The following is a 27,797-nucleotide window of genomic DNA, read 5'->3' as shown; positions in this document are numbered from 1 at the left end:
TCGTTTAACGCATGCGCATTGGTCATGTTTCTTGACCTATTCGAATTGTGAGCAAACTTATAGTTAATTTAAATTAACAAATTAACAAATAGTTAATTTGGTTTTTAATAACGTTTGGCACAACAGATGATGGCTCAGAGTGAGCCCATTTATTCACTTAATACCCGGAACCATATGTGATGAACAAAAGTCCAGCCTCATTCCTCACACGGAATTATTTTGTCGACGGATAAAGACAATGTGCTTTCACGATGTTTGACTGACACTTTCGCCCTCATTTGTTTTAATTAATAACTAACAGCTACGAGAAATACAGAAAGATGGCAACGTGGAATTACGTTTCTTGCATCTTTTGCCATCGGGCAACCGTTGTTAGGAGGATAGCGGCGAGCAGGGTGAGGTGTTTTGGGGGATACGCGGGTGTTATTGAAGAACGGCATCTTTGAATGTAAAGTTTGGCCACTCTCAAATTATTCGTGTCGTGATCTCTTACTTATTCTAGTTGCTGTTGCTGTTACACATGTTGTTTTGTGTTTCTTGACGTTTGCCTCAAGTCAGTACATTTTGGCCCAATATTTCACCGATGTCACGGTATCGCTGTATTTACCGCAACGCATTATTGGTACACCGACATAATCTTGTCTGGTGTACGATTACAGTAATATTTATTCTGGCTCACGACAGTGTCGTATCTTTTCTATTTACTAGTTTGATGTTTAAACGTTCTTCCCAGTGCTTGAGTGCAGTCGCAAACCCTCAGTCCCAAGCAGATTTCCTCAATAAAGAGCCACACAAACGACAACTATTTTGTTAACTTTCACATTGTAGCCCAGCAATGGAATCATGTTGGTAGCTTTCATGACTCTGCCAGGCAGGAAACCGTTTTGCTAACTTTCATGACATAGCCAAATAATGGGAGGTACAATTATATCTTAGACAGACAAGGAACCAGTTTATGTTCCGCTGCCTGAGCTGGTCAAGGAACCGCTTTAGGCACCTTCATGTCTTAGCTGAACAATTTGGTTTCTAAATGACATTGCAAAGCAAGGAACTATTTTGGTACCTTCTAGACATATTCAGGGATCCATTTTGTACTTTTGTTTCCTGAAAGTAACTGGATCAGGAAACAATTTTGCTACCTGAACAACGTAGCCAAGCGGAGAACCATTTTGGTAACTTTCATGATGTAGTCGAGCAGTTTACTTTTGCTGCCTTCATCACTTAGGTTGGAAATGAAACATTTTTGGCACCTTCTTGATTTCGGTGGACAAGGAAGCATTTTTACTTACCTTACTTAAACGTTCTTCCCAGTGCTTGAGTGCAGTCGCAAACCCTCAGTCCCAAGCAGATTTCCTCAATAAAGAGCCACACAAACGACATCCAGGGGTGACGCACCTCAAAACCCTGCGCCTGCCCGATGAACTCCTAATGGCCGCCCGCTCTATCATTGAAAGTGAGTTCAAAAAAGATTTTTGCTATCATGATGACATATTTGGACAAGCAACCGTAGTTAGTATCATAACAACTAATGCAGTCATAGAACCATTTATGGAACCTTAATGATTCTGATGGGCAATTAATCGTTTTGGGTGCCTTAATTAACTAATCAGACAGAGAACCATTTACATTCATGACATGGTTCAGAAAGGAACCAATTAGATAACTTATGATATCATTGTACTGATTTGGAGAGGAAATGGAGCCACACTTGGCAGTTTCCTAACTTTCCTTGGCAAGGTACCATTTAGTTACTTTAACAGCGAGAAACCTGCATCTTTTATTATTTGTGATGATATTATGTGATATAATTTCTTAGGGTCTCAGGTGATCCAGCTTCCCGAACGTGCTCGCAAGCTAACTAACTTCCTGTGGAGCAGGAAGCGAGCTGCAGAGGATTCAACAGTGAGGAAGAAGGCCGTAAGTCTGGAGAAGGAACTCTGGAAGAAGGCCATGGAGAAAGGAGGAGGTGGGTAAACATATATATGATATGAATATTTACCAATATATGAACATTCATGTTTGTGTCTTCTTTTCTCTTTGTAGATTTAGATGAGCAAGCGGTGGCTGACCGCATCAAGAGGGACGTTTTGTCTGAACTTCGGCGGACATTTTATCACTGGACTCCTTTGAAGTAATTGAACACATCACTATTATATTATTATGGAGGTACAAAACATGGATTTTTGGAATGTATTCTAATTTACAAATTTGTCACATTTTTTTCAAGGTATGACGAGGAGCTCGGCATGGTCTACATGGTGGCCAAGCTGGCCGGAGGCTACGCTGCAGTGAGGAGGGCTCTCAACGAGGTCCATTACAAATTGCTGTAGCAGGAAGTCGGAATTAATATATTAAATATTTTTGTTGTTATGCTTTCAGATAAAGAAACGCGATCCCACCTTTGCTCCTCAGTCCCTCCTGGATTTTGGATCCGGGCTAGGAACGGTGGCCTGGTAAGTGGACTTGAAAGAGTTTTTTTGTATGAAATTGAAATTGGATGCAGTTCGGTAGCAGATCTGAAAAATGTATTCACAAAAGGCACTTAAGTTGTCTTTAAGGCATTTAGTGGATTTAAAAGCAAATCAAGGAAAATGAGACGAGATCCTTTTTGTATTTGCATGGTGAGTTCATTAGAAACTGGATCAATTTCTATTTATTATTCCTTCAGTTCAGCTGGGGTGTCTTATTCAGTTCAATGGAAACACATTTGCTAATTTGGCCAATTATTTCTTGGACCCAAATCTGTTGTTTTAATTCCCCAGGGCATCTCATGCTTGCTGGTCTGCCACTTTGAATGAGTTGGTGTGTGTAGACATCTCAGGGTCTATGAACATTTTGGCAGAACGGCTTCTTAAAGGTACAGGCTCGCTCAGGTCACAAATTAATAATAATTAAAGGTGTCATTAAATTGGGTTCAACTGATTGCCTTTTTTCCTGTGGTTATGAAGGCGATGGCGAACACAATGAAGCTCACATCAAACATGTTTACTTCAGGCAGTTCCTCCCCATATCTCCCAAGGTAAGATTCAGTCCGGGACCCATTTTTGGTACCTTTGTTATGTCGCAAAGTAGGTCATTGTTTTGGTAACTTTCATGATGTAGTCGAGCAGTTTACTTTTGCTGCCTTCATTACTTAGTTTGGAAATGAAACATTTTTGGCACCTTCTTGATTTCGGTGGACAAGGATGCATTTTTACTTACCGCAGCTGGACATTTTCGTTTCCTCAGGTGCAGTTTGACTTGGTGGCGTCGGCCTTCACGTTGTCAGAAATTCCCGGCGCGAAGGAGCGTGAAGAGGCGGTCATCACGCTGTGGAGGAAGACCGCCTCCTACTTGGTGGGTAGCACAGAATATAATTTAGTCGAACAATATGAAATAAAATATTGCAGACTGTTTATGTTTCAGTTATTGGTGGAAAACGGAACCAAAGAAGGCCATCAAATACTAATGGATGCCCGAGACTCTATACTACAGAACAAAGACAAAATCGTCCATGACACCAGACCAGCTTCTGTGTTTGCTCCGGTATTTATTCAGATAATTTATATGTATTGATATAATTGTATCATACTGATTTTTTTGGTCTGTTTTTTTTATAAGTGTCCTCATGAAGCCAGCTGTCCCAAACTTGCACTGCCGTCCATCGTGCCTTGCAACTTCCAGCAGGTGTACATGCCACTATACGGCGTAAGTATTTAAATGTTGATGTATAACACATGCTAAGGCAGTTAACGTTAAACTGCTCATTTACAACACACTCATGTTTACATTCCTTTGTTTTAGCGCAACAGTCTTACGGAGAGGTTCAGCTATCTGATTATGACACGTGAGCGGCACCGCACACAAGCAGAAGGCGCGGTAGTGGACTGGTCTAGACTGATAGCGCCCCCAAAAGCTAGGACAAGGCACGTGCACTGCCATTTGTGTCGTCCAGATGGACAACTGGAGCACGTGGTGGTGACTGCCAGCAAACACGGACGGTGAGTGAACCCCTAGCTAAGGAGGTTGATGCTAACAAACTTTGCAGTTGAATGCAAAGTAGTACTGAAGTGCACTGCTAATTTTATTAGCACGAGTCATTACAAGAGCAGCATATTGCTAAAGAAAGTTAGTCGCTCCTCTCTTGCGAGAATTAAGGTAATGTTAACTTCCTTAGCATAAGTTGTAAGTTGAACGCCATCTTTAGTGTGTGCTGTCGGGGCCAGTATAATACCAAACAAATGTAAGGAAAAAGGTCATACCAACTAAACAGTTTTTATGTTGGCTTCCTGAGCATTAATAGTTTTCTAATACAGTGCACTCCGCTTAATAGAACACCATTGGGCCGAAGCGCTTCTGTTCTACTAAGCGGAGTTTCTATTAACCGGAGACACTTTATTAGGTACACCTTCAGACACGTCGACGACCAAGTTATGCACGCAGAAAAACCCCTGCTGACGAGTTAGAAGAGCTATTTCGACTGTGGACGTCCATATCTTTAATCAAACAACAAAACAACAACTTTAATCAACTTCAGTCAAACATTTCAAATCACGAGAAAAATTTCGTTACTTTTGTCTGGAAACAGGAGTCCGTAATTTTGCGGTTGACTTCCCTCTCAATGCGCTGGATAAGAGGGAAGTCCTGGAAACCGCGGGCGTACCTTCTGAGAATCCGGCAATGCATCGTATCGTCTGAGTATGTCCTTCTTATAGCCCTCGTCTCTTGAATGAAGTTGAAGCCATTGTGACGTGCCTGTGTCTATGTGTGGAGTGACGCGTGCTACCTGTTACTGTATACGGCTAGAACTACCGCGTTTTCTCGCGATAGTGGTACAGTATCCCGATAGCTACACTTCGAAATCCACTAGTTTACAATGTTCATTGCTTACGGCCTGTTCTATTAAGCGGAGATCTGTTCTACTAAGCGGAGTATCTTTATAGGAAATTGCATTAGGCAAATCCGTTCCAGAGCCTTTTGCTCTATTAAGCGGATTACTCTATTAACCGGTGTTCTATTAAGCGGAGTGCACTGTAAATATAAAGAGCCTTTCCTGAAGAAGCAATTATATTTTTTGTCCATTTAGAGATGTGTACCGCTGTGCCCGCAACAGTGAATGGGGTGACAGGCTTCCTCTTGTTCAGGACAACGACAACCAAATTGAAGACAAGAATGGGGAACCGACGACATGCTAACATGCTTGTAAAAACATTGAGGTACAAGTTGCTAATAAAATTACCATTGCTTTATTTCTTCGCCACATAATAAACTCATAACTCACACCAAGGAAGTTAGTTGCTCCCTCCAACTCATGATTGTCCTTAATGAACCGCTCATTTATGATGAAATTTAGCTTTAAACCGCCCACTCACCACCCAAGTTAGCATAACTTATGTTGCTTATGAGACAGCGATAATACAGTTCTAAATATTTCTTTTTAGTTTCCTTTTGTACAGTATGAACATGATGTAAAATGCTCTTTTACAGTAGAGGAGCAACAGCAGTTCTTTTTTGTCATGTAAGTTTTTGTTTAACTGGTGGCAATTTCTTTGAGGGCTGACGCCAAGTCTGGGAACATGTACTGGAACCCAGTCTCCAAAGTCCTTTTGGGTACTACCTTCTGGCCCTGAGCCAGTACTACGGCTCTCTCCGAGCCCAACAAGGCGTTGAGCACGAAGGCGGGCACAGGTAAGATGGTGGGGCGATTCAGCACCCTACCCAGCTCCTTGGTGAACTCATAGTTGGTGTTGAGGGCTGGGGATACCCCATTGAGGACTTGGCGGGAGGAGGGCGGTACACCAGAAGGGGGATCCGAAGAAGGTGGCACATCAGAGGGGGAGGGCGGCTCCAATGATTGGGCGATGATGCCAGCCAGATCTGTGACATGGATCCACGGGAAGGGCTGCCGGCCAGAGCCCAAGGTGCCCCCCAGGCCCAGCCAGAAGGGAAGCAGCATCTGCTTCATGGCACCGCCGTCACGGCCTAAAACTGCCCCTGGGAAAGGGAGGACCAAACAACAGGTTATGTCTAAAAAGTGACTGTGAAAAATTTATGTGCATCAGAATTTGATTTTTTTTTTAAAGTCATGATTGTTGCAATTTTTTTAACATGACCATAACAAACCAAATAGGATTTATAAGTGAAAGCACAATATTACAATAATTGCAGAGAATTAAATGCTGTCTCGACTAAAAGTGTAAATGTAATTTTTTTAGGATGCATCATCAGTAAAATCGCAAAATATCAAGGATTGCGGTGCATTTAATTCCACAATAGATACGTTTCAGGTAATTTTTTTAAAAGTCAATTGAGCAATGTTTTTTAGACTAAATTTAAAATCTATTTTAAAATATTTCAGTAAAATTGTCTAAAATGTAAATCTGTAAAACCTCATTTAAATATACTAATTTCAAAACATAGATCTGAAGAACGATGGTGAAATAGTTTTTTAAAAATACTAAACTATTTAGAAATTATGATCTGTAAAATGACATTTTTTTAACCATTATTGCATGCAAAAAAATACATTAATGAGGAATAGAAAATATTTTCCCACAAAATATAAGAATGTAATCACTATGGGAAATTACATATTTAAAACAAAACTGGAAATAGAACCAAAGATCACACAAATTAATAATATACAATGAATATGTTTTAAAAGAAACTCAAACTGAAGCTTCGCACTCATTTCAAGATCAATGTAATTTTTCCCTTTTCCCCTTGCAGGCATATATGTGTGAAATAACATCCACAATTAAACATGTATCACGAAATATAATTTCCTACATACCCGGTCTGACTACCACTTGCTTGGTGGTCTTTGTCATACTTTCTGGCAGCAGTGCAGCGGCTTCCCACTCTTTCACTAGCTGAGAAAGGAAATCGAATGGCGCCCACTGGCTGTCCTCAGTGTACTCAGCTGTCAGGCTGGGTTTGTAGCACGCTGCAGTCAGAGAACAATTGCTACTTGCTAGCATTTGCAAACAAAATAGTGGCTACTCGAGCTTCCAATTAGCAACAAACTATATGACAAATTACTAACCTACGCCCGACACTAGGACCCATGAGTGGGGAGGATTCGGCGAAGCTGCGATAGCGTCAGCCAGGGCTTTTGTGGTGTCGATGCGACTGGAAAACAAATCCTTCTTGTAGCTTTCGTTCCACCTGAAACAAAGAATTGCCAATTCTGGATTGCGTTGGATTGTACATTTTGTGGATTATTTCTGAAAGTTTTCTTATTTATAATGTGAAAGGTGGCAGTTAATGTGAATAACCAGAAATAGAAATGATTGCATTAATACTAACAAATATTGCTTGCGCGTGTTCCATTGTCTTTTTATCTCTCTGGGGATTATTTATTTAGTTTTGCCCCCCCCCCCCCCACCCCCCCCCCCCTTTGTGGATTATTTGTAGTTCTTTTGTTTATTTCTAACATGTAAAGTGGTGATTATCATGAATACCTGTCATCTCATTAACCATGACACTTATGGCTGAGTGAATTTGGGACCAAGTGCGTCTTTTTTTCCCCCCTTCAATTTTGTGGCTTATTTGTGGTTCTGTTTATTTCTGTTGTGCCAGGTGACGATTGTCATGATTGACTGTTGGGGAGGTATCACACCTATTATGACACGTACAAATTTGTGCATATTACAAAGTATCCGATGGATGGATTTTATTTTTTTACTTCGAGGAATGTTTTTCGATATCGCGATTATTTCTATTCAGACACCTGGGGCTTGTACCATGTAGAACAGGCCAAATCATATTGATCATATAAGCATTGCATGAATGCGTAGAAGATCTTGATTTCTACTGTTCAAGGTAACAGTTATGACAAATTGTCAAGAGGAGTAATCGTTTTGACACGCATGTGTACCTGTGTGCGCTGCAGACACCTTTTTGACTCACTGCATTTCTAGCCATTCTGTTTATTTCTATTGTGCAACTGTTCTTCTCGTTCCCATTTCAGGTACAATAGATGGTTGCATTTTAGGAGTAATGGTGATGCTCACCATCGCAGTGGGTTCATGAGATTCTCCCCTGCCAAGTTGACAGCGCCCTCACATGGTGGGAGGCCGGATGACTCCAACTCACCCTAGCAGAAGCAAGAAGGAAGAAAAGGGTCGTGATGCATTCAAATGAAGATGAAATGTGACACATCACATCTAGATCATATACCCATGTTATCCTCCCGGGGCCGGGATGGCGGGAGATCACTGTAACCTCGTGGTTTTTTTCCCGGAGTAGGCGAGTCAACTCACGACCCACAAAGCCAGATCCTCCCCCTGCAAGGAAGTCAATTGGACGGGTGTGGCATTTGGATAGATGTTTTAGAAGTACAGTTAAACATTAGGAATTAAGTGAGGTATGATGTTGGACTGTCCCTGAATTCACCACGACATACATTAGCAGGGGTGTCCAAAGTTGGTACTCAAGGACCGCTGTCCTGCCCGTTTTCAAGCTCTCCCAAGAGCAACACACCTGATTCAAATAATCAGGAACGTTCTAATGCTGCTTCAGAACTGGCTGGTGAGCTGATCATCTATCAGGTGTGTTGCAGCCAGGAGAGCTGGAAAACATGCAGGACAGTGGCCCTTCAGGCCCGGAGCTGGACATGCCTGCATTACACGGAAAGACTATTTCACTAAACATTGTGAAGAAAGATGTCATTTCAGAATATCCCTTTGGGCAATGCAAGCAAACGACTGCCATACATACAGATGCTTACAAAACATACTATTACACGGAACTCAACTTTTGCAAAAGACAGAGACGGGTCATCATAAAACTTTAGTAGTGTTCATTAGCATCTGTATGGTTTCATATAGTCCGGAGAGACAATTGCTGAAAAAATGTGAGAATGCTAACAACTAGCAAGGACCTTTGTGTCACATTGACGTTTCCTTCGTCGAATATAACTTTGAAAAGTTGGGGAAGCTTACATACCAATGACGACTCTCATAATAAATCAAATACTGTAGTCCAATGTTACTATCTAATGACCAAACGTGGCGACAGACGATTGTCTTTTAGAGCCAATAGGACAACTCCTCGGCTGTTTCGCACTTTTGGACTGACCGGAATGTCGTCGTCAAGGTAGTGACGTTGATTTGTAGTCCAAGAACCGCGGAAGTTATGTCGACGATGCCGTTACTGACAGCTGTTTTAAAGTAATATGCACACCTGTGCTATGTATCGATTTTAACTGCTTATAAATTAGATGTTAATACACGCAAGACGCTGCATGCTTATTGACGTATAAATGTAACTTTATTAATTCCTACTCTCTGTTCTTCGGTTGGTTGTCTTTTTCTTTTGTTTGAATTTACTCGTTTAATACCACCGCTTATTGGATGGCACGGACAACACTGAGTGTGTTGACCCACCTGAAACAAAACATTATGGATTCCACCAAATGTATTCACCAATCAAACCGTGTTTTAACATCTGGTTAGTGTGTGGAGTTTGGCGTTCGTTGTGCACCTACATTCATATCAATGGTATATTCCATCCATCCATTTTCTGATCCCTTTATCCTCACACGGGTCACAGTTATCTTAGCTGTCTTTGGGCTGTAGGCCGGGGTACCCTGAACTGGTTGCAAGCCAATCACAGGGCACACATATATGAACAACAATCTACACTCACACTCACACTTAGGGACAATTTAGAGTGTTCAATTAACCTGTCATGCGTGTTTTTGGAATGTGGGAGGAAACCGGAGTACCCGACAAAAACCACGCAGGCATAGGGAGAAAATGCAAACTCCACACAGGAAGGCCAGAGCCCGAATCGAACCCTGTACCTTTGCACTGTGAAGCGGATGTAATAAACCAGTTGTCCAACGTGTCACTGACCAAACCCAGAAATCGGGTCACCTGTGATGTCATTTTCAGTCGACAGCAAGTGAAAAAATGACCACCCCCTGAAATGGATTAGAACAGCTGTATTTTACTGCATATTTCACATCCCAGAAACACATTTTTTAAATCAAAATGCCGTGTTAAGACTGGGATTGGGGCACCTCAAACATATCACTGTTCGAAAATGTTATATTTGATTTCCCCTTTAAGTGAAGGGACTGACGGCGAATCCGTTATTATTATTTTTTTAGCTTCGGCTAACCGCACAAAAATCTTCAAGTTCGTTTGATGTGCGCATGCGCGACCAATACCCCCCACCCCACCCCACCGCACTCCCCACCCGCTGACAGTTCCTTCTTGTGGGTGAGCTAAACAAAATTTTACCGTTAATCTTGCACATAACTGGCACAAATAAAACATTGCAGATGAATGAGTTTGTGAATAACCTTCAACAAGTCACGACACCCGGGGTAGAGGTAAGATCGGGCGGCCCGAGGCCGACCCGACCCGAATTTCGGGTCAGGCCGGGCTTCTCTCTCGCTCACTTTTTTTAAAAAAAATATATTTAGTGCGCTGAGGCGTTTCGAGGCCGTGAATAGTTTTGGCCACGAGAGACCATGCTTCCAAAAAAAAACCAAGTCGCCTCATCACAACACATACTGTACTAAACTCTTGCAATGACAATTGAAATAACTTCTTCTGTCTCTATTATCCACCCGTCATTGTTCTTCTTTGTCTCTGCTTCTCTCTCTTAAAGTGCCGCGCGAGATTCTTAAAGACGTGCTGTTGCTGTGGTTAATTGCCCAATTTTCAACCGTCAAAATGACGAACGGCCTTAAATTTTCCCCGTCAACTATTAAAAAAAATCTGTCAATGATGGAAAATTGTCGGTTAATGTCCCCTCTACAGAAACAGAAATATAAAAGATGTAAATGTTTATACAGACTGTAAATAACCTTAATCTCTTTTTTCTTAAATCTACCTGTCTGTCTGTCTCTCATTAAATTAACAAGTAACATACTCATTATTATTGTTATAATAATTATTATTGTCGCACAATATACAAGAGGTAATAAAACTGTACGCGCTGTATGTGATATTGATTCAATCAGCTTCACTCAAAAAGAAAAACAAAAAACAGTGGTTACATAATTTTACAGGAAAACAACCAAACCGAAAAAAGTGTGGGGTAAAGTTGGAGCTTATCAAGTCTACGCAAGACTGACAGATTTCAACAAGAAAAGTAATTAAAGCACAAACACAACATTAATCACTTCACAGAGTGAAATGAAGTCTTGAAAAGAAAGCAAAAAAGATAATTAAAAAGAAAAATCGAACAACAGGTGACTCAAAAAATATTTGATTCGCCACAGTCTTGATTGATGCCTCCTCTCGTGGTTCCCTTCAAGGTGGGCATGTTGCCTCAAGTGCGCCTTAGTCTTCTCCCAAGAGCCCGCTGCCTTTTTGATGAGCCCGTTCAGGTGAAGGTGGCCGGTCTAGGGTCCAGACAAGTGGTCACTCTGAGGGCCCAGGCCACCGACGAGCGAGGGGTGGTCTTCCGCTCGGCCGCTGTCTACAGAGCAGATGGTGACGGAGAGCTGGACCTCTGCCGGGATGCCGCAATGTGCGGTTCCTACGAGGGGGTGGAGCCTATGGGCTTACTGTGGTCCATGCGGCCCATCGTCCCACACAAATACTTCCATTGGAGTAAGGCGCTGAGTCCCCACCTGGTCAGGTTCTCGGTGCACGATGGTATGGACGTAGAGGAGAAAGAACAGGGAGGTGCCCTCGCGGAGGTCATCAACGAGAGGGTCCTGCTGGGGGAAGGCACCGTAAGGGAGGTTGTCAACTTCGGGAAGGGGAACGGAGTGCTGTTCACACCACCAGGTTTGTACCAGATGTCATTTAAACCCCTCACAATGCTTAATGACCTGCTTCGGAAACTCTCACTCTCGCTTGAAACACTTAACCAATGCTTGAAGCCCTAACCCAGCTCTAGTCTTGAAGCCCTAATTTACGAACTAACCCTGGTGTGAAAGCTTAACTCTGTCTTGAAACACTAATTTGATACCCTACCCCTCATTTGAAAAGTCAATTTGGAAGCCCTTTAAAATCCTAATTTGAAGGCCAAATTTGAAACCCTAACCTTGTATCGAAACCTTCATTTCAAGCCGTAACCTGAAACAACAGTCCGATTTCATAGCTTTGACCTCCAACTCCAACCTCAGTTTCAATCCCTAACTGTAGCTTGAAACCATACTTAGAAACCTTAAACCTACTTGCAAACGCTACCCGGCGTTTGAAACTGTGATTTGGAGCCCTAAACACTCATTTTATCACTAATTTGAATCCCTAATTTAAAATAATCTTACCCTGCAACTTTATTTTGAAACCCTAACTCCAGTTTGAAACTCTAACCTTGGCTTCAAACCCTGAATTGAAACTGTACTTAGAAACCCTGAATTTAGTTGGGAACATGGACCGAGGCTTCAAACCTTAAATCTACCTTGAAACCTTCATTTGAAAACACTAACCCCAAACTTAAAACCCTGTCTTAAAACACTCATTTGAAACCCTGCTTTAACTTGAGACAATTATAAATTCTTCAGATAGCTGAAAACCTAACCCAGTCATCCATCCATCCATCAATTTTCGGATCGCGGGGCGTGATGGAGACTATCCCAACTGACTTAGGGCAGTGGGTGGGGGACACCCTGAACTGATTGCCAGCCAATCACGGCTAATGCAGTCATGAAACCCCTATTTGTAACCCTCACCTTACTTTGATACCTTAGCCAATGCTTGATGGCCTAACTGCAGTGCTGACTGTACTTTGTTTCGTTGCAACCACGGCAGGTGAGGGTCCGTTCCCTGGCGTGCTGGATTTGTCCTCCTTTGCTTCAGAGAAACGAGCCAGCCTTTTGGCCAACAAAGGCTTTGTGGTCCTGAACGTGTCCGTTATGTACGACAAGCCTGCCAAGATCAACTACCTGGAGCTGGACTACTACCAGGAGGCTCTGGTCTTCTTGCAGCAGCAAGCCAAGGTGACGAATGCAGCAGGAATGGAAGAGATTTCCACCTTGTCCCAATCTGAGTTTGAAACCCAAACCCAGTTTTAAATCCCTAATCTTTGTTCGAAACCCTAACAAAAGTTTAATTTAACACTAGGGATGCAGACAAAAGTAATTATGTTCAACCACCCCCCCACCCCAAAAAAAAATGCATTTAAAATTTTAAATAATTCATAGGCCAATTAACCAGTTATCTGAATTTATTTCACAGTATTCTGCCAAATATCAGAATGTATACGGGCCTAAAAAAATAATTGTCGGATATGAGTATTCGGTGTCACATGGGCAGTTGTTGTTCTCCTTAGGTGGGCAGTGACGGGTTGGGCGTGATTGGGCGTTCCAAAGCGGGCGACATCGCCTTGTCCCTGGCATCCTTCGTGCCGGGTGTCCGTGCGGTGGTCTGGATCAACGCCTGCAGCGCTAACATTATAGCGCCTCTGCACTACCGGGGTCGAGAGGTCCTCTCCCCCGTGACCTTGGACTTGACCAAGATCATACCTGCTACCGACGGTGCCAGCATCGTCAAGTTTGGTGTTACCGACCCCAACAGTGAAGAGAACCGGACCAGCCGGGTCCCCATAGAGAAAGCAACTGCCGACTTCCTCTTCCTGGCTTCCGAGGACGACCTCAACTGTGACTGCCGGGCCTCCATGGAAAGCATGGCGGCGCAACTCTGGTGGGTAGCTCGTGTAATGCTCTGGGGAAGAACTTGTCTTGTCAAAATACCGGTAGCTTCGTCTTAGGGAGACATAGCTGCCCATCAGCTGCGCGTTTAGATATATACGTTTTGTCAATTTGTTACTTTTACTCTCTATGTACTGCTACTTTTATTTATTGGCGGATTCCATTTATTTCAACTTGCATTGTTAGAATGGGGACTCCGCTTAACGAGAGTCGCACACATTTCCACGTGAATGGCCGTAATGGCGTAAATATGCTCAAAGCTTACCGCTGGTCACGTAATATCACAAATCTCGATCATTAAATCACCCAGGCCTATTTAATTGCCTTTTGGAAGGTAATCGACGTGCTTGGTGGTGTTGGAGGGTGGTTGTGTGTTTGAAAGACCCACCAAAAACATACCTAAGAAAAGATCTTGGTCTGTCTCTGTGGCCTGGTACAGGTGGGCCGCGGCCCAGTACCAGTCCGTGGACCGGCGGTTGAGGACCCCTGGTTTACATAATTAATCACACTACTGTTAAAATAAATAAATACAGGTAATTATTTAATTTGACTCATTTGATGTTTTATGAAAAACATGTTTAGAATTTATTCTTGACAAAGTCCAAAAAAAAAAAAAAAAGATTAGTTCTCAAAGATACAACTGTAGTCTGGCAAGATTTTGACTTTTTATCTCAGCAAATATGTGACTTTATTCTTGCATGATTTGGGCTTTTTTTGTGTGTGTGAAAAATGCACCTTTGTGACTTTTTAAGTAAAAAAATAATAATTTTTACAAAAAGAGGACTTTACGGTGCAAACCTCATAACATTTCGACATTATCCTCATGACTTTTACTTAGGGGGGGAAACATTTTTTTCTTGTAATATTACAACTTTTTTGTAAATAAATATTACTTAAGTCTCTTAAGATTCTGACATTTAAAAAACTGAACTTCATTCTCAGAAGATCAAACTTTTTTCCTCAACCAAAAAAAAACGTAATTCTTATAAAATTTCGACTTTTTGTCTTGACGAAAGCCTGCTCATTTTCCTTGTGGATGGACTCAGGCGGGCCGGCAAGGAGAACGTGGAGATGGTGTGCTACCCGCGGGCCGGGCACCTGCTGGAGCCACCCTATGGGCCCTACTGCCGCTCGAGTTTGCACGGGTTCCTACGCACAGTCGTCATGTGGGGGGGTGAGCCCCAAGCCCACGCCCGCGCCGAGGTGCTCGCCTGGAAGAAGGTGGAAGAGTTCTTTCGGAGCCGGCTGAGCTGTGGACACCCAAACACCAAAGCCAAATTATAAACTGAATGACGCCAAAATCATATGCAGTCATCCAACGTACCATATTTGATTGTGATTCTTTTGTTTTTGTTTTTCCTTGCAATTTTTGGGAAGAGGATATTGTGATGTGCAACACCAATTTAATACCCCCACCTATTGGATGGTACGTATAACTACTTCTAGTTAAATAAATAAAATACAAACCGCGAGACGGTCGATTCTTGAAAGAAAAGCTAACTTTGCCTGTATTCTGAGTGTGTTGACCTACCTGAAACAAAACATTATGGATTCCATCAAACTATATTCACCAATCAAACGGCGTTTTAACACCTGGCTGAAGTTTGGCGTTTGTTGTGCGCATGCATTCAGATCAATGGTACAGTATATTCCATCCATTTTCAGATCCGCTTACCGCACAAGGCTATCTTAGCTGTCTTTGGCCGTAGGCGGGGGGTACCCTGAACTGGTTGCCAGCCTATCGCAGGGCACACAGACGAACAACCATCCGCATTTACACACTTACGGAAAATTTAGAGTGTTCCATTAACCTGTCATGCATGTTTTTGGAATGTGGGAGGAAACCGGAGTACCCGGAGAAAGCCCACGCAGGCATGGGGAGAAAATGCAAACTCCACACAGGAAGGCCAGAGCCCGAATCGAACCCTGCACCTCTTCACTGTGAGGCGGAGGTAATAAACTAGTTTCCAACGTGCCACCCCGCGTACGAACATTAACTGACCATACCCATAACCTGGTGTGCTGTGGTTGAGGTTACCTGAGCACCTGTGATGTCATTTACAGTCGACAGCAAGTGACAAAATGACCACCCCCTGAAATGGATGAGAACAGCTGTATTTTGCCTCATATTACACACTTCAGAAATACAATTTTTATAAATATGCCGTGTTAAGACTAGGAGTAGGGGCACTTATGACTGTTCGGAAAATGTTGGATATGACTTCCCCTTTAAGTGGCGGGACTGACGGCAAATCCGTTTTTTTAAGCTTCGGGCTAACCTCGTACAAAGATATTCAGGTTCGTTTGATGTGCGCATGCGTGACCATTTTTTTTGCCCCCTCCACTTGGTAGCTGAGATTTCCTTCTTATGGGTGAGCTAAACACATTTTCCCGCTAATCTTGCACATAAAACTAGTACAAATAAAATATTGCAGATGAATGAGTTAGTGACGAATGACCTTCAACGAGTCACGACACCTGGGGACGCTTTTAACGAAGTCACCAAACTTTCGTCCTTCATGACAAGTTTATAATACGTGCCCGCAACTATTGTAATTTCTATATTTTTTGGTCATTAAAATCATGCAATCCCACACTTTGTGAAACCTGGTGCAAACTATTTAGTTTAGCACAAATGACAGGAACGAGCGATTCGGGTCGCTAGGATCGTCCTCTGCTTTACTAAACTTTGGAGGGTCATTTCATGTCAGCGTACCGGTAATCGATTGCAACTTTGCTATCTTATCCGACTCGACAGGCCTCTTAATATCATGCAATGAAGTCACGAGCCTGTTTTTTCATATTTGTTTTTACGAATCTCTTTTTTTTCTTAAATCTACCTGTCTGTCTGTCTCTCATGAAAATCACAAGTAAGGTATTCATTATTATTGTTATAATAATTATTCGTATAAGTAATCGTTTGCACAATGTACAACAAGAGGTAATAAAACTGTACACCCTGGATGTAATATTGATTTATTGATTGATTCAATCAGCTTCACTCAAAATGAAAAACAAAAAACAGTGATTACATAATTTTACAAAAAAACAAGCAAACCGAAAAAGTGTAGGGCTAAGTTGGAGTTTATCAAGTCTATGCCCGTTATGACAAGCCTGATGGATTTCAACAAGAAAAGTAATTAAAACACAACACAAACACACAATTCATCACCTCACAGAGTGAAATGAAGTCATGAAACGAAAGCAAAAAAGATAATAAAAAGAAAAATCAAACAACAGGTGAGTCTAAAAATATTTGATTCGCCACAGTCTTGATTGATGCCTCCTCTCGTGGTTCCCTTCAAGGTGGGCATGTTGCCTCAAGTGCGCCTCAGTCTTCTCCCAAGAGCCCGCTGCCTTTTCGATGAGCCCGTTCATGTGAAGGTGGCCGGTCTGGGGTCCAGACAAGTGGTCACTCTGAGGGCCCAGGCCACCGACGAGCGAGGGGTGGTCTTCCGCTCGGCCGCTGTCTACAGAGCAGATGGTGACGGAGAGCTGGACCTCTGCCGGGATGCCGCCCTGTGCGGTTCCTACGAGGGGGTGGAGCCTATGGGCTTACTGTGGTCCATGCGGCCCATCGTCCCACACAAATACTTCCATTGGAGTAAGGCGCTGAGTCCCCACCTGGTCAGGTTCTCGGTGCACGATGGTATGGACGTAGAGGAGAAAGAACAGGGAGGTGCCCTCGCGGAGGTCATCAACGAGAGGGTCCTGCTGGGGGAAGGCACCGTAAGGGAGGTTGTCAACTTCGGGAAGGGGAACGGAGTGCTGTTCACACCACCAGGTTTGTACCAGATGTCATTTAAACCCCTCACAATGCTTAATGACCTGCTTCGGAAACTCTCACTCTCGCTTGAAACACTTAACCAATGCTTGAAGCCCTAACCCAGCTCTAGTCTTGAAGCCCTAATTTACGAACTAACCCTGAACCCTGGAACCCCTAATTCTGACCTTGGCTGTAAATGCCAAATCTACCTTGAAAACGTATTTCACAACTTTAACCCTGTCTTAAAACACTCATTTGAAACCTTGCTTTAACTTGAGACAATGATAAATGTTTCAGATACAGTGAAACTCCTCTACAACAAAATCATGTTTGCAGCAAGAATTTTTCCTCAACAGGGGTTTTTTCACTGTAGAAAATTTGATCTCAGATGTAAACACAACCACATAACCACACACACACACACATACATACACACACACACACGCACACAAACATAAAAGTATGTCTACTCTTTATTTTTATTCCAACAGTGCATAAGTATGAGCATACACTTATTTGACACTTCATATAGTCAGTGTAGAAAGAAAAAAAGGGGAAGAAATTGCGAAATTTACCATCAGCATTCACTTTCACTTACATCAATTTCTTGGATAATGTCTGTTATTTTGTTTCCTCCGTCTTTCATTTTGATCACTTTTACCCTTTCTTCCAGCATCAGAGCTCTTCTCATCTTAGCTGCTTGACATCCAAAGGTCCGTTTTGTAGCAGTTTTAGGAACGCAACGTTCTTTCTGCATCTGAAACCAACAATAACAAATACTTCCTGGACTACTGTGCTTGTGTAAATCAGTTTTGTGGTTGCTGTTGCCGTTTCCAAACGAAGCAGTAGAGGTCGCTGCTGAATTAGACTTGGTTGACGTGAATCTCATCGCGAGGCAAGAGCAGAGAAAAAGATTTCATTCACGCAACAGGGTTTTTTTTTTCATTGTATGTGGGGCTAGAAAGTGGGAATGGTGTTAATGCATGAAGATTTGTTCACACTAGGGGGTATTTTCGCCCATGTAGGTTTTGTTGTAGAGGAGTTTCACTGTAACTGTGAAAACCTAACCCAGTCATCCATCCATCCATCCATCCATTTTCTGAGCCGCTTATCCTTACGGAGGTCGCGGGGCATGCTGGAGCCTATCCCAGTTGACAGTGGGCAAGGGCACCCTGAACTGAACCCAGCCATTTGAAGCTAACGAAGTCACGAAACCGCTATTTGTAACCCTCACTTTACTTTGATACCTTAACCAATGCTTGATGGCCTAAGTCCTGTGCTGACTGTGCTTTGTTTCATTCCACGGCAGGTGAGGGACCGTTCCCCGGCGTGCTGGATTTGTCCTCCTTTGCATCAGAGAAACGTGCCAGCCTTTTGGCCAACAAAGGCTTTGTGGTCCTGAACGTGCCCGTCATGTACGACAAGCCTGCCAAGATCAACTACCTGGAGCTGGACTACTACCAGGAGGCTCTGGTCTTCTTGCAGCAGCAACCCAAGGTGACGACTGCAGCAGGAATGGAAGAGATTTCCACCTTGTCCCAATCTGAGTTTGAAACCCAAACCCAGTTTTAAATCCCTAATCTTTGTTCGAAACCCTAACAAAAGTTTAATTTAACACTAGGGATGCAGACAAAAGTAATTATGTTCAACCACCCCCCCACCCCAAAAAAAAATGCATTTAAATTTTTAAATAATTCATAGGCCAATTAACCGGTTATCTGAATTTATTTCACAGTATTCTGCCAAATATCAGAATGTATACGGGCCTAAAAAAATAATTGTCGGATATGAGTATTCGGTGTCACATGGGCAGTTGTTGTTCTCCTTAGGTGGGCAGTGACGGGTTGGGCGTGATTGGGCGTTCCAAAGCGGGTGACATCGCCTTGTCCCTGGCATCCTTCGTGCCGGGTGTCCGTGCGGTGGTCTGGATCAACGCCTGCAGCGGTAACATGGGGGCGCCTCTGCACTACCGGGGTCGAGAGGTCCTCTCTCCCGTGACCTTAGACTTGACCAAGATCATACCCACTGCCGACGGTGCCAGCATCGTCAAGTTTGGTGTTACCGACCCCAACAGTGAAGAGAACCGGACCAGCCGGGTCCCCATAGAGAAAGCAACTGCCGACTTCCTCTTCCTGGCTTCCGAGGATGACCTCAACTATGACTGCCGGGCCTACATGGAAAGCATGGCGGCGCAACTCCGGTGGGTAGATCATGTAACGCTTTGGGGAGGAACATATCTTGTCAGAATACCGCTAGCTTTATCTTGGGGAGTCATAGCTGCCCATCATCTGCGCCTTTAGATGGACGTTTCGTCAAATTGTTACTTTTACTTTCTATGTACTGATTATTTTATTTATTGTCTGATTCCGTTTACTTCAACTTGCATTGTTAGAATGGGGACTCCGCTTAACTAGAGTCGCACACATTTCCGACGTAAATGGCCGTCGTAAAAAAACTCATAACATTTTGACATTATCCTCATGACATAATGACATTTTTCTTGAGGTGGGGGGGAACATTTTTTTTGTAAAGAAAAGTCTCTTAAGATTCTGACATTAAAAAAAAAACTCAACTTCATTCTCAGAAGATCCAAATTTTTTTCCTCAACCAAAAAAAAAACTTTTTGTCTTGACTGTTCATTTTCCTTGTGGATGGACTCAGGCGGGCCGGGAAGGAGAACGTGGAGATGGTGTGCTACCCGCGGGCCGGGCACCTGCTGGAACCGCCCTATGGGCCCTACTGCCGCTCGGCTTTGCACGGGTTCCTGCGCACAGTCATCATGTGGGGGGGCGAGCCCCAAGCCCACGCCCGCGCCGAGGTGCTAGCCTGGAAGAAGGTGGAAGAGTTCTTTCGGAGCCGGCTGAGCTGTGCACACCCAAACACCAAAGCCAAATTATAAACTGAATGACGCCAAAATCAGGTGCAGTCATCAAAAGTACCGTATTTGATTGCGATTCTTTTGTTTTTGTTTTTCCTTGCAATTTTTTGGAAGAGGACGTTGTGATGTGTAACACCAATTTCTTGATTCACCTCTTGAATTGTAATTTTATAAATAGCATTTTAAAAATCCTTTTTACAATTAAAAAACAGTAATTGTAATCTATACTTCATTCTCTCCAACAGATACTGTATGACTAACATTGCAACACTACAATAAGAATGATTTTTTATGTATTTTTTAATTCGTGTTTTTTTTTTTTCAACTATTAAGATGTTTCTGTTGAAACAAAACTGATTTTATTCTACTATGAGTAGAAATTTCCCCAAAAACATATACAGGTACATTTATTTTTACTCAATCTTCTTCTTAACAAGAACAACCTGAATATCGTTTGATTTTTGCCCCCCCCCCCCCCCCCCTTTGCTCTCCCCACTCCCCCAAAAATGAATTAATTTATTTTTAAGTGCTAGAGAAATTTTTCAAATTATGATTGTTTTGGAGATCCTCAATAAATATGATTTCATTCTTATGCAAAAAATGTCATTTGCTTGGATTGAAAAAGTATCACGCTTGAAGCCCTAACAAGCATATCTTTTCTAACATAATCTCACTCAAATGTGCCATTGCTGCCTTATTCAATGGCATCCACGTAATCATGTTAAATGTCAGTCTGGTATTTTCATTACCTCGTCCTGCGTTGTGTTTGTGTTGAGTGCACAAATAGGTCTGGAAATAATTAAGATAAAAGCACTGTGGCGTCTCGTGACTATATTTAGCTGGCTAACCAAGCGAGCTGTATTCGTGTAGCTCACCTGAGAAACACACTAGTTGACATGTGCGAAACAGACCAATTTCTTGTGCACAAACGTACGGAAAACGAACTCACCATTGCATGTTTCTGGACATCTTGCTTAGGTTTTGAGAAGTAACGTATGGCAATTGGAATGAGATAAACCTTTCAATGTGGCATTGAGAACAAGGGCTGGCTCTATATTTGTTGATTTCTTTATTTTTTTCTAATTACATTCAATATGTTTGTAAATAACTTCTGAAATGTGGAAAGACTGGCCATAATTTAGGACTGAACTGCTGCGTTCACTAGCTAACGAGCTAGTGCGCTAACAAGCTAATAGCGGTGTCGTTTATCACGTCATCGTGTGTTGGTCCACACATTAGTAACAGAGACCATCAAATTTTCTATTAAAAGTTTGAAATGTTTTCTCTAACCATGGCAATGTAGTCTCCAGAGGGGGAAAAACATTTTCCAACTCCCAAAAAACGATGGAAAAAGAACTGGGAGCTGTGGAAAACACACACACACATACAGCCAACCGTCCTGCTGATCACACTTTTCGTCAGGGTGGGACGCCAGGTACACTAGGAAAGAAAAACAAGCACCAGGTGGTTTTTATTCTGTAGCAGGCCTAAAAGTACAAGTCACCCAAGGACCTTGAATACACCTCATGCATTCCTCACCAAGCTATGTCAAGTATGCGCTGAGCTGAGATTCCATGGTGGCGCTTTGCTCACTCTAACTATATATGCTTAAATAACTTTTATTATTTTTTGTTTTTTCTGTAAATTTCTATTCTGCGAGGTGGCGGTTATCATAATGTAACTAGAGGAAGTGCTGGCTGCGTGAATTATGATACATGTCTGTGTGGCCAATCGTGCAGTGGATTTTGGTGACTTTGTGGATTATTTCATGTTGTTCTGTTTTTGTCCATTGTACAGTCGGCTCAGAATGCTAGCCATACACGTCAGCAGACATTTTCTGTGTGTTGGTGAAACATGAGTCTGACAGCGTTTTAGAAAGCATCTGCTGTAGAGTTTGGTGACCTTATTGTTACAGTAAAATGAGAGCATGTGGTGAAAAATCATAATTGTAATAATGATTTTTTTAAAATGTTGTCACCTGCAGTCACTCTGACTGGAAACCATCAAGATCAGGGTTGAGGCGACATAGGCGATGGGACAAAATGACCTTTTCGCTGGTGTGGAGGGAGTGGAAAATTGTGCACATTCATCCATCATTCGTTATTTTAAATTGAGTGAATGGATTTAAAATAGAGGAGCTCCATGACATGTATGACATGCATCATACTGAGAATCCTTTCTAGTGCTTAGAGAGGCTCCGAGTATAACAAAGAGCCCTCCACTGAAAATTACAACCGCAATTCATGTTAAATAAGATTTATGGTTCATGCATCAAAGTGCACACGGAAATACAGTACATGTGACTAAACATAAAATGTTAATTTTATTTCAAGAACAGTCTCCAGTTAAAAAAAACAAACAAGAAGCTGGAATTTTTAAAAAATGAAAATGAAATAATAATAAAAAAAAATAATAATAAATGCTGTACGTTATTTTTTATTTTTCAGACTAATTCTGTCAACAAAATAATTTAATGTAAAAAACATGTAAATACGTTTGAATTTGAATTCCCCTTTAAAAAAAAAGACAAAACGAGGTCAAGATGGCAACGATGCTAGCAGTGATGCTAATAAAACCCATTACATTCTCACCGTAGTCACCGTGCACATGTTCAAGTCATTTTTGGATGGAGCAATTTACACGCACACACACTTGCGCGCACACACACTCCTCCCAATCCATCTGGAGCCAATTAGGGTGGTTCCCACCCACAGGAAGGGGGCCATCATTTGAGAGTGACAGGTACATAGTGTAACGATCTCAGCTCTCCTCTACTGTGATCCTTTGGATTGTCTGCAAGTATGCACATTTTGGACAAGAAGGACATTTGTTGAAAATGTGAAAGCCGGCAGCCGCTTGTCTTTTGGTCAAATGTGAGCTAGCTTGAGCCTTGCATCTTGGAAAGCTGAACATGGGCTTTTATTGCAGCTGCATGGGAGCTGCATGTGTGAGGCTTTGATTAGTGGGGAAACTGTCAGACGTTCACTTGGTGCCAAAACGGTGAAGAGACAACGTGTGTGTGTGTGTGCGTGTGTGTGTGTGTGTGCGTGTGTGTGTGTGTGTGCGTGTGCGTGCGCGCGCGTGCGTGTGTGTGTGTGTGCGTGTGTGTGTGTGTATGGCCAACCTTCATCAATATGGCCGTCTTGATGGGAACAGGCAGTGGCCGCTCGCCACCAACAGGAAATGAATGTGACATCCCGACCCTCAATGTCTTCCATGTAGAAGCCTCGGCACTTTCAAACAGCCATCGCTGCATACAAAGTGCTGTACATGGAGCAATTTAACATGCACAATAAACAGTAAGACAAATCGGTAATAAAGGTGGTAGAAAGCACCAAACAGTAAAACCAAGAACAAATCTAAGTCCTGCTGAGTCGAATGCCAAAGAATACAAGTGAGTTTTGAGGAGGGCTTTGAAGATGGGCAGCGAGGAGGCTTGCTGAATGTTCAGTGGGAGGGCATTCCAGAGAGAGGGACCAGCAACAGAAAAGGCTCGATCCCCTCTGAGCCTCAGTTTAGTTCTTGGTACTTCTAATAATGTCTGGTCCACAGACCTGAGGCGCCGGGCAGGTGTGTAGGGGCGGATGAGCTCAGAGAAGTAAGGTGGCGCGAGATTATTCAGAGATTTGAAAACAAAGAGGAGGATCTTGAAAATAACTCTCAAATGAATGGGGAGCCAGTGAAGGGATGCCAGAGTAGGAGTTATGTGCTCCCTCTTACGAGTACCAGTCAAGAGGCGAGCAGCGGCATTCTGGACCAACTGAAGGCGCTTAATGGAGGACTGGCTGACTCCAAAGTAAAGGGCATTGCAGTAATCGAGCCGGGATGTGACAAAGGCATGAATTACTGTCTCAAAGTGTTCATGTGAGAGGAGAGGTTTTATTTTGGACAGCTGTCTAAGGTGAAAGAAGCTGGATTTAACAACGGCACCAATTTGCCAATCGACTTTGAAATCACTGTCCAGTTTAAGGCCTAAGTTTGAGACTGTTGACTTAAGATAAGGAGACAGGGGGCTCAAGTCTACAGGATGGAATGTACAAGGGCCACTGGGACCAAACAATATCACCTCTGTCTTCTGTGCTTGGCTGAGGAGCCAATGGTGCGAGGCTACCATCTGCGGGATTATGACTGAACGCCTCTAAGTCAGAATCCCGCCTAGACGTGCCGATACCGTAGCGCCGCCGCCCCCCGGTTGGTCAAGGTTAGCGGCTCCGGCCGCGCGGAACGCCGTTCGACACTGGGCTGGGGTGCGCCCGGATGATGGGTGCCCCCTCTCCGGTTTATCACACCGCATGTTTGTGGAGAGCATGGTGCTAAATGACTTGCAAACGACCTTCTTCAGGTTTTGATTTCTTCCAGACAGGATAGGAGTGGCCTTAATGAGAAGGCGTCTTTCTTGCTCAGTGGGACATAGATCTGGCAGTCATCTGCATAGCAGTGGAAGGGAATACCATGTTTCCTTAAGATGAAACCCAATGGGAGCAGATACAGTGAGAACAGCAGAGGCCCCAGAATTGAGCCCTGTGGAACACCACATGACAGGGGAGCAGTGCGTGACTCAGAGCAGCCAAGGCTGACACAAAAGGTTCCGTCAGCTAGATAGGACCTAAACCACTCAAGAGCACTGCCGCCAATGCCCACCAAGTGCTGCAAACGAGTCAGCAGAATACTGTGATCCACTGTATCAAATGCTGCAGTTAAGTCCAATAAAACTAGACACACGTGGTCTCCAGAGTCATTTGCCAGGAGGATGTCATAAAAACACGAATAAAATCTTGCTTATTTTGACAAAATTCCAACTATCTCCAAATTAGTGGAACCTATCTCGACTTATTTAGGTGACTTAGGTGTCTTGTCTCAATGTTAATGCTGAAGTGCTAAAACCTGCGAGAGCAGGATCATCTGGTGCTAACACCTCAAAGATGTCTACAGTATATCACCTTTTGAGGCCGTATTAGCATTTATGCTAATCTTGGTACTTTTTCTACGCTAGTTTTCACGCTTACCTTAATGTCTACTCTTAAACTAATACTGTATTATCTGCTAATAATACTTCAAAGTCTACCAAACCGGCCCGGTAGTCCAGTGGTTAGCACGTCGGCTTCACAGTGCAGAGGTACCGGGTTCGATTCCAGCTCCGGATTCCCTGTGTGGAGTTTGCATGTTCTCCCCGGGCCTGCGTGGGTTTTCTCCGGGTGCTCCGGTTTCCTTCCGCATTCCAAAAATATGCATGGCAGGCTGATTGAACACTCTAAATTGTCCCTAGCTGTGAGTGTGAGCGTGGGTGGTTGTTCGTCTATGTGTGCCCTGCGATTGGCTGGCAACCGATTCAGGGTGTCCCCCGCCTACTGCCCCGGAGACGGCTGGGATGGGCTCCAGCACCCCCCGCGACCCTAGCGAGGATCAAGCGGTATGGAAGATGAATGAGTCTACCAAACGCCAAAATAAATGCACCACACATTTTCACGCCATATTATCATTTAGCATTCTCATTAGCAGTTCATTAAAGCACTGTCCAAGTATACGTGATGAACACGTTATTTGTTGTACATTCTATTGCTTATCTTAATGCTAAAGGAAAGTGCGAACACCTCTCGGAACAGGATTATTTTCTGCGAAAACTGTAAAGACCACTAAAAACCACCAGAGCTTTATGCAACCTTTCACACCACATTACCATTTAGTATTAGCATTAATGTTAGCAATTCAGCCTTTAGGTGTTACGGGTTCAATCTCTGTCCCCTTTGCATGACTCCTCAGGCAGGACCCCCACCTGAACCATGGAAAAGTATGCTGGGGGGCGAGTGGTGTTTTTTTGGGCGGGTGGGGGAGGGCATCAAGCAGGAGGGTCTTCCCCAATGAACCCATTGAAGAACAGAAGAGATTTAACTCCCACTTTCCACTCAAAGGAGTTCAATAAAAGCTCCATTTCCTAACGAGATGCATATGAAGCAGCATGGGGCTCACCTGTGGAGGTGTTGTCATGTAGCAAAAAAAACCCAAAACACCCCTTCACTTAGGACGGCATGCATTACACTGCTTTTCAAATGCACTTGTAGCTTAACACTGATGTGTGGATTGAATTTATTTAAATGAAATAGAAAATGGACATACTGTAGTACAATAATACATCAAGCAATAAAGGCAGTGTTTTAGTTTGGTTTGTGAACTGAATTTGCCTGTTAAATTACTGTGATCATTTATGTTTGTCAATTTAGTTTTAGTGGTAGTTCTTTTTACAGTGTATTTTGTGTCAAAATTAGAAATATATAATAATAAAAATACATAATTAAAATTGTAATTGATTGAAGAAATTATTTTTAAATAATAGGTTAAAATCTTTGTCCATAAATGTATTAAATTGTGTAGTCTTTTATCGTTACTTTTTGTTTCTGTTTAGCATTGATACGTTGAGTGACTTTGTTTCTTTTGATTGGCTTTTATTGCATGATGGTGTTGTCTTCATGGCCAATCTGAAATAGTATCGCGCCAGCATTTGTGGCCAGAAGACACAAAAAAAATATTTCTCAATAAAAGTGCAACAATACTACTTATATTAACCCACTTAATTTTAGAAAATATGTAAGAATTAGCAACAAAAAGATTAACGCTGCTTTTTTATAACTGGAGTTAAGCATCTGATTCTTCACTAAATGTTCATCCCTGCTGTCATTTGACCATGCAGTTTTTCAGCTAAAGTGGATTAAAAGACTCGTATGTGGCTTTCATGGGCACCTGGTGCACGCTGAGGGTATGGAAACACGATCTTTTCCATGTACAAGAATAGTCTGACGGGCACAGCAAAGGCCACCTTACTGACCTACTGTGACCTCCTGTTGAGCTGAGGGGCCCCTGCTTAGGCACCATATGGGCATTCAAGTTTGGGGTTTTTTTTCATCCTAATCCTGCAACATGAAACAAAGACTTGGACATATTTATTATACTTGTCACTTTGTCAACATATAATGTAATAATGATTATTGGTAGTAATAAGAGAAAAACTGACAATTTACTTCCTGTCATTACTGTAGAAAAGCCATTGGAGATTTTCATTTGGGGAAAAAATTGTATTTTCAAGTGTTGTTTTTTTTTCATGACATTCTTTGTCATAAAATGTTACCAAATGATGATTTGTGCAAAACACAAATTACTTTTTTTGATTGATTGATGAGACTGCTCTAAAATTAACCTTTTACAATTTTCCATTCTTGCCAGAAGAATCTGAAAGTCGTGACAGTTCGTTGTCTTTAGTATTGAACGTCAATATATAATACTATCATATTCATTTAATATCCAAGTAAATATATGTATAAATGTGCATGAAGAGTATGTACAACTATGCTCATAGGTTTATGTATCCTTGCAGAATTTGTGATTTGTTGGGAGTTTTGGGGAAAGTAAGACTGAACATGAACATTTCAATATTTTCTTTATTCTTATGTTTTTTAATGATCATTACTAAATGCTATTTAGTTAGTTGTTGTAAATTGCCATCCCACTATTAATAAAATTAGTGTTTAAATTAATACATACAGTTATCATGAACCATTTAA

At 42.5% G+C, this 27,797-nt stretch overlaps 3 protein-coding genes across 9 annotated transcripts; 2 read left to right on the top strand and 1 right to left on the bottom strand.

Moving 5' to 3' along the window:
- Positions 1-81: 81 nt before the first annotated feature.
- Positions 82-5,269, top strand: mettl17 (methyltransferase like 17). Its single transcript, XM_052087419.1, has 13 exons — positions 82-395; positions 1,312-1,453; positions 1,817-1,966; positions 2,044-2,131; positions 2,228-2,309; positions 2,380-2,453; positions 2,763-2,857; positions 2,949-3,019; positions 3,229-3,336; positions 3,406-3,525; positions 3,601-3,687; positions 3,784-3,980; positions 5,066-5,269. The coding sequence occupies exons 1-13, from the start codon at positions 321-323 to the stop codon at positions 5,172-5,174; spliced, it is 1,398 nt and encodes a 465-aa protein (XP_051943379.1). The 5' UTR covers positions 82-320; the 3' UTR covers positions 5,175-5,269.
- On the bottom strand, positions 5,210-9,097 carry sdr39u1 (short chain dehydrogenase/reductase family 39U, member 1). The gene is made up of 7 exons (XM_052087443.1): positions 8,929-9,097; positions 8,161-8,267; positions 7,995-8,077; positions 7,025-7,146; positions 6,773-6,925; positions 5,443-5,973; positions 5,210-5,287 (listed from the first exon to the last, which is right to left on the bottom strand). Exons 1-6 carry the CDS (start codon positions 8,942-8,944, stop codon positions 5,510-5,512), a joined length of 945 nt encoding a protein of 314 aa, XP_051943403.1. The 5' UTR covers positions 8,945-9,097; the 3' UTR covers positions 5,210-5,287; positions 5,443-5,509.
- Positions 9,098-10,180: 1,083 nt separating this feature from the next.
- Positions 10,181-20,565, top strand: LOC127616014 (acyl-coenzyme A thioesterase 2, mitochondrial-like). 7 transcript variants are annotated; one of them, XM_052087423.1, is made up of 6 exons: positions 10,195-10,321; positions 11,255-11,732; positions 12,702-12,889; positions 13,222-13,592; positions 14,647-14,821; positions 20,203-20,565. In XM_052087423.1, exons 1-6 carry the CDS (start codon positions 10,271-10,273, stop codon positions 20,263-20,265), a joined length of 1,326 nt encoding a protein of 441 aa, XP_051943383.1. In that variant the 5' UTR covers positions 10,195-10,270; the 3' UTR covers positions 20,266-20,565. The 7 variants fall into 7 exon arrangements, with proteins under 7 accessions (XP_051943386.1, XP_051943382.1, XP_051943383.1 ...); XM_052087425.1 differs by lacking the exons at positions 10,195-10,321; positions 11,255-11,732; positions 12,702-12,889; positions 13,222-13,592; positions 14,647-14,821 and adding exons at positions 15,915-15,973; positions 16,646-16,736; positions 16,907-17,384; positions 18,676-18,863; positions 19,196-19,566 and having other exon boundaries at positions 20,028-20,565; XM_052087426.1 differs by lacking the exons at positions 11,255-11,732; positions 12,702-12,889; positions 13,222-13,592; positions 14,647-14,821 and adding exons at positions 16,907-17,384; positions 18,676-18,863; positions 19,196-19,566 and having other exon boundaries at positions 10,181-10,208; positions 20,028-20,565.
- Positions 20,566-27,797: the final 7,232 nt, after the last annotated feature.

This window comes from Hippocampus zosterae, chromosome 15 (genome assembly GCF_025434085.1).
Source record: "Hippocampus zosterae strain Florida chromosome 15, ASM2543408v3, whole genome shotgun sequence".
NCBI lineage: Eukaryota > Metazoa > Chordata > Actinopteri > Syngnathiformes > Syngnathidae > Hippocampus > Hippocampus zosterae.
The sequence above is the reverse complement of the archived record's forward strand: the minus strand, read 5'-3'. Positions and strand labels throughout refer to the sequence as shown.

What these genes read in the sequence shown, in the direction of transcription:
- mettl17 (XM_052087419.1), top strand. Translation starts at nt 321, where the DNA reads ATGGCAACGTGGAATTACGTTTCTTGCATCTTTTGCCATCGGGCAACC. An exon ending in CGCCCGCTCTATCATTGAAA is followed by an intron (nt 1,454 to 1,816) that starts GTGAGTTCAAAA and finishes ATAATTTCTTAG; the next exon opens with GGTCTCAGGTGATCCAGCTT. An exon ending in CAGCTTCTGTGTTTGCTCCG is followed by an intron (nt 3,526 to 3,600) that starts GTATTTATTCAG and finishes TTTTTTTATAAG; the next exon opens with TGTCCTCATGAAGCCAGCTG.
- sdr39u1 (XM_052087443.1), bottom strand. An exon ending in CTCATGAACCCACTGCGATG is followed by an intron (nt 7,147 to 7,994) that starts GTGAGCATCACC and finishes TCTTTGTTTCAG; the next exon opens with GTGGAACGAAAGCTACAAGA. An exon ending in GCAAGTGGTAGTCAGACCGG is followed by an intron (nt 5,974 to 6,772) that starts GTATGTAGGAAA and finishes TCCCTTTCCCAG; the next exon opens with GGGCAGTTTTAGGCCGTGAC.
- LOC127616014 (XM_052087420.1), top strand. Translation starts at nt 15,916, where the DNA reads ATGCGTGACCATTTTTTTTGCCCCCTCCACTTGGTAGCTGAGATTTCC. An exon ending in AGTGCTGTTCACACCACCAG is followed by an intron (nt 17,385 to 18,675) that starts GTTTGTACCAGA and finishes ATTCCACGGCAG; the next exon opens with GTGAGGGACCGTTCCCCGGC. An exon ending in AGCATGGCGGCGCAACTCCG is followed by an intron (nt 19,567 to 20,027) that starts GTGGGTAGATCA and finishes GGATGGACTCAG; the next exon opens with GCGGGCCGGGAAGGAGAACG.